Source organism: Glycine soja, chromosome 2 (genome assembly GCF_004193775.1).
Source record: "Glycine soja cultivar W05 chromosome 2, ASM419377v2, whole genome shotgun sequence".
Taxonomy (NCBI): domain Eukaryota; kingdom Viridiplantae; phylum Streptophyta; class Magnoliopsida; order Fabales; family Fabaceae; genus Glycine; species Glycine soja.
Genome location: NC_041003.1, coordinates 41,927,068 through 41,935,870, shown reverse-complemented (window position 1 = coordinate 41,935,870; position 8,803 = coordinate 41,927,068). Strand labels below are relative to the sequence as shown.

Below are 8,803 nucleotides of genomic sequence, written 5' to 3'. Positions count from 1 at the left end.
GTTTTTGTTGGATATCTTAATGCTGTATGATACTGTGCAATGTACTTGTATCATTGCTCTAATAATTTATTGTCTGAATCTTTTTTTTTCATTTATAATCTGAAACTATTTAATGTTTGCATCAATTTCCACAAGTAATTTATAACTTATTTTCTATGTAATATAACTAATTATTTATGATGCACTATTTTTACGGTTTTGAATAATTTTTTAAACGCAATTAATAAGAATTTTATAGAAAATAATTAATTGTATTACATAAAAAAATAGTCAAAATCATAAGAATAGTGTATCATATAATGATTTATCCTTTAGTTGTTACTGCATATTTGGTTTCATATCATATAATGATTTATTCTTTAGTTGTTAGTGTATATTTGGTTTCAAGTTGGAGAATTGATTATAAGTTGAGAATTAATATTAGATAAGTTTTCATATATTTAATTTTACAGTAAAAAAGATTTCATAATTGATTTAAGATTTAAAATTGATTCTAAATGAAAACAAATTTAAATGATTTTAGTGTTAAATAAAAAATTTATATGAAATTTTACTCATAATTTAATTTTATACTAAAAACTTTCAGATATAAATTATATCACTTCTAAATCAATTTTAATTAAAAATCAATTTTATGAATGCTTATCAAAACAAACTTACTTCCTTTTTCTACACTAAACCATAGATGATATGCCATGCACTGTTCTTTAATCTGTATGACTTTGGCGCTCAAATCCTTCTAATTGCTCTGCCTCTTAACCCCACACCCACACGCGCGCACTCTCTCTCTCTACTTTTTACCCTAAAAAGAGGCGTTAGTTTCTTCATAAGCCCCTCTCTTGCAGCAGTCTTTTCGGCCAAACTTCGAAAGAGAGGGGATAGATAGATAGATAGATAGAAGAGAGAGAGACAATCTCACACAACGCATATATACAGAGAGAGAAACAAAAGACGACTTGTTGGGGTCTATAGTGATTTTGTTCTTACTTATCAGATTCTCATTTGTTCTTTTCAATCATCATTTCATACAAGAGATCTCTCTTCTCCTCAACTCCTTCCGTCTAAAAGACTCAATCTTTAATCTGAACGCTGCGTTTTTCATTCCGGGCTCCCCTTTTTTTGTTGTCCCAAAATATAATAAAAAAATTTCATTTTTTCTTTCATTGCACAAATGGCACCCAGTTTTGATTGTGTTTCGAGCCTTCTCTGTGTGGAAGACAACAGTATTTTTGACGAAAACGATTATGGTGGTTCGGTGGAGGTGTTGGAGGACGCGTGGCAGGATCCTAGATATCGTCGAAACCTTAGTCAAAGTGAGAACTTGGATGTCCCAAATGGGTGGTTTCAGTTGCAGAGTGATGAGTGTTTGAGACTGATGGTTGAAAAGGAATGGGATCACTTGCCTAATGGTGATTATAGGAATAAGCTGAGGAGTGGGGATTTGGACTTTGAGGCCAGAAAAGAGGCCATTGATTGGATTCAAAAGGTGGGTTTTAAGAGCTTGTGTTTGATTTTGCATGCTCTTTGAGGATTCTTTTTTGTGTTTTTGACTGTGGGCGGTGTAGTTGGGGATTGTTTTTCTTCTAATCTTAAAACGGGGTTTCTGAAAATCCTCACTTTTTTGCTTTTGATGATCTTGTTTTGAAGAGTTTTATTTGGATTTGACCGCCTCCTTCTTTGTTTGTGGATGAATCCATTTGTGAATCTGAGATTCATGGATTGGATTGGATTGGATTGGATTGTCCTTTTGTTGGGTCGAATTCTTTTGTTAATGCATATTTTTAAAGCTAGATTAGTATTTCATTTTTTGATCAGTGTGAAGCTAATTTGATCTTTGAAACAAGGATTTTTTATCATCGATCGCCGTTTGCTATGGTCTAACTAATGAACAAATGTTCCTGTTTTATAGGTTCAAGAGCACTTTGGTTTTGGACCTGTCTGTGCATATCTATCCATAAACTACTTGGACCGCTTCCTTTCTGCATATGAATTACCAGTAAGTCAATTAATGTATTTCACTTCTCAAAAGTTTTTTTTTTATCTGATCTTGTCTTCTCAAATTGTTTTTTGATCTGATCTTTTCATTTGCAGAAGCATAGAACTTGGACAATGCAATTGTTGGCTGTTGGATGCTTATCTCTGGCAGCCAAAATGGAAGAGACTGATGCTCCTATGTCTCTTGATTTGCAGGTAAAATGTATTTCAATTTCATGATTAGTTGTATTGACATATTGATTGCATGTTTGGTTTATATTATGTTGAAGATCCAATTGTTTGTTTTTTTCTGAGAGGTTAAATCCAGGAAGTTATTATTTTTCCAAACATGCACTAAGATAAATGTTATTTAATTTTACAATAGGTGGGTGAATCTAAGTATATATTTGAAGCCAAAACAATACAGAGAATGGAGCTTCTGGTGCTGAGCACATTGAGGTGGAGAATGCAGGCAATTACCCCATTTTCCTTCATTGACCATTTCCTTTACAAGATCAATGATGATCAAAGTCCAATTGGAGCTTCAATTTTGCAATCCATCCAGCTTATACTGAGTACTGTAAGAGGTACCTATCTGTTTTCCTCCTCTAACTCTGCAGCAATAATAAATATGATAGAGATTATAATTTGAGGAGTGGGAATCCAATGCAATGCAGGAATTGACTTCTTAGAGTTCAGACCCTCAGAGATTGCAGCAGCTGTGGCAATATCTGTGGTGGGGGAGGGCCAAACAGTGCAAACTGAGAAAGCAATTTCTGTTCTGATTCAGCTTGTGGAAAAGGTAAGTATATATATGGTGGTGGTCCATCGACAAAAAAAAAAGTGAACATATATATTATAAATGATGGTTTTCCCTTTTGAGCATGATCATTTTCAGTTGATTACTTGCAAGTTGTAACTTGTAACTCATCAAATGCAATTAATTGTTGGCACGGTTAAATTAATGTTTTGCATTGTCCTATTTGTTGTTTCTTTTTTGGCAGGAGAGGGTATTGAAGTGTGTTAAATTGATCCAAGAGCTGGCATCAAATAGTGGTGGTGGTTCTGCCAAGGGTGATAGTGCTTCTGTTTCTGTCCCTAGCGTGCCCCAGAGCCCAATAGGGGTGTTGAACACTGAATGCTTCAGCTACAAAAGTGATGACACAAATGCTGCTTCATGTGCAAATACTTCACATAACAATAGTCCAGATGCTAAAAGGAGGAAGCTAAACAAAACCTTTGGAGAATAGCCATCGTGGCTTGTGATTTTCAATGTCATTCCTAGGATGCTTTTTCTTTAAAAAAAAAAAAAGAAAAAAAGATGTTATGTGTTTTGAAGGTGCCCCTCAAGGGAATCCCCAATGAAGGAAGCGGAGTATAGATAGGGGAAATGAAAAAAATAAAAATAAAAAAATAAACAAGCATAAAGGGTGCCAACAAGATAAAGGTGGATTGTGACTAGTGGGAGATTTTTAAGGAATGGAATCAACAAATTTCATGCTCCAATCAGGAAGTGACACTCAACACCAGCTGTTAAATATTTTATAGGTCTTTTTAACAGCTACAAAAGAGGTAGTGAAAGAGGGGGAAATAAGAAGAAGGACTATTGTATTTGTATGTGTAAGTACATTTTGTCTTTTTACTTTTAAATGGGGGAGTAAAATAGAAACCCAAAAAGTAAAATAAGATGCAGAGCTATTCAAAAATATTTGCGGCATTTTTTTTTTGTCATGATCCTTATTTTATTGGTTACATTATTTAATAATCAGATTTGCGGTTTCTGAAAAGTTCACAAAAGATAAACAATAGTATTTTTTTTAGGTACGAAAATAAATACTACTATTGTCCTGTCACCATACTGATCTTGCTTTTCCTACAGTATGCCCTGTCAGCAATTCAATTGGACACTTTGACCGAGTGACTGTTTAGTTGGTGGTTTGAGAAGTTCCTTTCCGCAAGCACCAAAAAGAAATGTACAAACCAATAAAGCTGTCTTGTCTTCCTAAATCTTATCACTGGACAAAACATAATTAGAAAAACTATGTAGTTATAATTTTGATTTATTAGGTAGCACATAGGTATAAAGAATAATACTAATTTACTAAATTGTAACACCTAGTGGCTACCGGGTCGTACCACTATACTATCATATAGCTTTGTTTAAGGCTTCAAGTGTTTTTGTATGGCTTCCAACATGTGAGGGGTTGAGCTTTGATGGCATGGGTATAATGAAGTGTTTAGTCTTAGGGAAAGGAGGCGTAGGAAGGAAGCACATAGGAGATAATTGAATTGTTGCATCTAGTTTCTAGCAATGTGTTATGAAAATTAATAATAATAAAAAAAAGAATGACAAAAATAATAGCAGTTGGAAGAGCAAATTGCTTAACTGTGCTAGTAGAGTTACACTAGCTAGATCAGTTATCTCTGCTATACCTTCTTATACTAGGTAGAATCTTTGAATTCTTGAAGGGGTGTGTGATGAACTAATGATATTGATAAGAGCATCCACATATTTATTTGTAGTAATTCTCATAATCATCGGGTGGACTAGAACATTAAACTTTAAGCGACATATTTCGTTTGTTTCCTCTTGTTGTAGGTGCGGATTGGAGGACGAGAGCACAATTCACCTCCTTCGGGATTGTGCTCGTGCTAGGCGGATTTGGCAATCAATTGTGCCATAATGATGGAATCGTTTTTGCCTATGCGTGTCATGGAACGTAGAGATCTTTGAAGATGTTGTTTGGACACACTGTTATACATTATCTCAAATATGAACAACCTTTTTGCAATCCTCCCCAAGCTCAGCCTCCAAAAGATGGCTTCATCAAGATCAATTCGGATGGTAGTTATGTAGGTAATCCAAGAGCATTTGGCTTTGGTAGTATTGTTCGTGATTCTTCAGGTTAATGGCTGCTTGGTTATTCGGGAAACTGTGGCTATACAAGAACCATGAATGCGGAATTACAAGGCATTTACAATGGCCTCATTTTAACTTGGAACGCTGGATACAAGAAAGTAACTTGTGAAACTGATTCTCTATCCACTATCAAACTTCTCACAAAAACCATTTATGCTTGACACCCTCACACGGTTCTATCATAAATCTCATTCGCATACTCATGGAGAAACAATGGCAACTCTCCTTCAAACACACCTTGAGAGAGGGACATCAATGTGCGGATTGGTTCACAAAACATGGAGCCTCCAATGATGCATCATTAGTTGTTTTGGATTCTTGTCCCACGACTATATCATCTTTGTTGCTAGCGGATGCCATGCATTTTGTTAGGGGTTAGTTTTCTTTGTATTTTTTTACTATTAAAAAAATAAAAAATAAAAATAATAATGTGGATGACCAGGTTGGGTTATAAAACATAAATCCAATACTCAAACTAATGAAGGTCTTGTCTTATTGATTTGATTATGATAAAATCCAATCAAAGAAAATAAATCAAACCAACTTAATTGGTTTGACTCAAGTGTGATCGATTAGGTTTGTTGGATAAAATTGAATCAATGAATACTCCTAATTTCTTGTAGAAATATTAGAATTTGTCATTTAATTGAATTTTTTCTCTCTTATTATTTATTTTAAAAAAAATTAAATGACAAATATATTTTATCATATACATTACATGTGCTAAATGTTATTTTTATATAACTAAAGTTCATAATAAATAAATATGTTTGGATAAATAAATTATATTTTAGATTTACAATGAACAAAATAAACAAATTTTAATGGTGATATAAAGTTATTTGTAACGGTTGCTTTTTTCTTAAGAAAAAATTATTGGAATTTAATTAAGCCTTAGAGATGAAAGTGGTGGTTAGTAAACATTTTTATTTTATTTTAAAAAATTTGATGCTTACATATTTATTTATTTTCCCCAATCCAATTATTAACTTATTATCTTAATAAATATATCCCATGGAATAGTAGCTCAACCAAAGTGATATTTGTTAAGGGCAAAATATTTGGAAGCAAAATTTTAAAACAGAGGTTTGATTTAGAAATGTTATGGATCAGTACCATACCAGGCTCAGCAAAGGGCCTAATCATTCAAACCAATTTATGAGAGGCATCTCCGTCACATACCCAGCGACCTTCATTCTAGTGTCACTTACTAGGAGCAAAGTAGACTTCATTTCGTGCTTTTTTTCTTTGCTTGTTTAGACTTTAAGACATTTATTGTCATATTTTATTTTATCCCAAATACTCATTGACATTTTACCTCTATTTAACAAAAACCATCATAAATCTCAGAAGTTCTATCCGGAGTCTATTAGTCACTTAAAGTTTTAAACTAATTCATGACATGATCATATTATGAACAGTCACATATATTTGATTACTTGCTCCATCTTCCCTTTTTACATTCTACGCATTGGTCCACTACCAAGCATCTATGGTGAATATAGCAAATTGATTACCAGCCAAGTATATAGTAGTATATAATATAAAACTAAATGGTTAGTATTATAGTAAATTAATTACCAGCAAAGTATATATATATATATATATATATATATATATATATATGGTTGTATTTTTTGTGACCTAATATAGAGTGTTATTATTTTTTAGCATGGCTTAACTTGTTAATTTAATTTCTCTTAAAGAATGACATTGTACTATTGTTATAAGTTGTAACATGTTAATAACTATCTTGTACTCAAGAAATAACTTGATAAGGATTATCTCATTACTGTTTTTTTAATAGTTTTTTTTTCATATTTAGTTATAGAATAGTTTTAAAGCAAATTAGAGTTCTTAATTTTTTTTCTATATATTTTTGGAACCCTTATCTTCATGGTTGAAGCACTGTGGTCGTCATTTGGAGGGGTTTTCATATTTAATTTCTAACTGGTGTATGCAATTAATAGAAGTTAGAAACATTTTTATCATTAAATTTTACGATGCATGGAAAGCTTGCTGAAATAAATTTGTTAGAGCGTCAGCAATATGAAGGGTTGAACATGCTTCTTCTTTGTCTAGAGTTTATGTTTAAGACTGCCTTGAAAGTTCAGTTTAATCATCATTCATTTTTGTTTGTTCATCAGGGACAAAGTAGTAAGTAGGGTTACAATTTCTTGCTGAAAATTGAGTTGGCTTTCGATTCCTATTGTGATTTTTTGGTACAATAATGATTTTTTTTCCTCTTAAAATCATTAGCAAGGTTTTAATGCTTCTTAGTCTATTCCTACAGATGATCATGCAATGGAACTAAGAGTTGGCCGCTGGAGCGATTTTCACTTATTGTCTGGCCAAATTTGGTTCCACTATGCAACCTCAACCAAGGAATGAAGATCCTTCAAGACCTTCATCCATGAAGTGAGGATCTTCTACTTCAAGACCAAGACATTGAAACGGGTAATATATATGCTAATCCGCTAGCCGATGCACAGGCTAATTAAAGGCTTTCTGGATGTTATAGAAAATGGCATTGCATTTGATGTTATGTTTATTTTTGCACCATGACATTCAGTGATTTACCTTTGGTATAATATACTTAGTGGAACTTTGTTTTACCGAAAGAATTAATGATAATTTTTTAATTGGTATTTTGATTTTGTTTGCCTCTGGCTTTTTTCTTATTTTGTGGAAATAAATAGGTTCTTATAAATTGCCATGTTTAGATATTCAAGCTTTCTATTATGTTAGTTTCCATCTAGTTCCCTAGTGATTCCCTTTCGAATTGAACTGGAAGGTTTTTTTATTTATTATTATTATAGTCTAGTACCTTTTACAGTATCAACTTCAATATTTAATTTATGTTATATTTGATGAACTATGAAAATGGAGCATATTTTAGCTTCAGTTTATTAGTAACATACCTATAGTAGCAAAAAAAAATTTTTTTGCTAATCTTGCTTGATCATTCCATGAATTCTGGTGCTGACTTAGTTTGTGAATATGTGTAGATCGATGACTACTTAAATATCACTAACTATTCTGTTGGTTTTGTGGATCCTGGGTAGCATCTCAATTTTTGGGCATTTGAAACTTGCACTTCTTTATTTATATACTGCACCTCTCATTGTATTTTGGAATATTCATTTCGAAATGTAAAATTACATTTTAAAATGGGTTTTTCGGAATATAACTGGGAGGTGCTGGATTCAATAGTAAAAGTGCAGGAGAAAAATGCCCAACTTTTGTTATGTGTTTTGGGCTGCGTATGTTTAAAGGGCTTGAAACACAAGGCTCATTTAAGATTTAAAAAGACAGTACTAATGGAAAATATTTAGCAGTTAATGTTACATGAACTAATTCGAAACTATTAATGTTAATGTTAGTTGTAGAAATAATGTTACATGAACTAATTTGAAGCTGTTAATGTAACTTATGGAAATGTTTGGCTGTTAATTTTCTTTCATGATGTTATTAATAATAATAGTGTCTCATGGTAACGGGCTAGTGACTCTTTCTTCTCCTTGGCCCAACATGACCTATATTTAGGGCCCAATGGTTACTGGTATATTTGTTGGGCCATTCAAAGGTTAATGGCCTGATGGCATTTTTCTTTTGGGTTATTCTTCCTACACCCAATATATTTTAAAAAATTTTAACTTTACCCTTTTTTTACTTCTTCTTCGTTCCATCCTTTTCTCTTTTCTTTGTGTAGCCTATGGATTAGAAATCTGTAAGACACTGTTCATTTGGAATTTTTGGCGTGTCCGTTGGTCTCTTCCTTCTCCTCCGCGAAGCTGATGTTGGTATTGTTCGTGGTGTGTATTTGTTGTCCGTGACTCCTCCCTAGTTTCTCCTCCGCAAGTTTCCTCTCCTCTACCGCCGTGATTAGAGTTGTGTTGTCACTAGTAA

General features: G+C 32.9%; 1 protein-coding gene across 1 annotated transcript; it reads left to right on the top strand.

Moving 5' to 3' along the window:
- The first annotated feature begins 757 nt into the window (after window positions 1-757).
- LOC114395290 (cyclin-D4-1-like) lies at window positions 758-3,680 on the top strand. Its single transcript, XM_028357033.1, has 6 exons — window positions 758-1,486; window positions 1,910-1,996; window positions 2,092-2,190; window positions 2,360-2,561; window positions 2,652-2,776; window positions 2,979-3,680. The coding sequence occupies exons 1-6, from the start codon at window positions 1,172-1,174 to the stop codon at window positions 3,222-3,224; spliced, it is 1,074 nt and encodes a 357-aa protein (XP_028212834.1). The 5' UTR covers window positions 758-1,171; the 3' UTR covers window positions 3,225-3,680.
- Window positions 3,681-8,803: the final 5,123 nt, after the last annotated feature.

Coding starts and splice junctions, on each gene's coding strand:
- LOC114395290 (XM_028357033.1), top strand. CDS start 1,172: ATGGCACCCAGTTTTGATTGTGTTTCGAGCCTTCTCTGTGTGGAAGAC. Junction 1,487..1,909: donor CCATTGATTGGATTCAAAAG/GTGGGTTTTAAG, acceptor CCTGTTTTATAG/GTTCAAGAGCACTTTGGTTT. Junction 1,997..2,091: donor TTTCTGCATATGAATTACCA/GTAAGTCAATTA, acceptor TTTCATTTGCAG/AAGCATAGAACTTGGACAAT.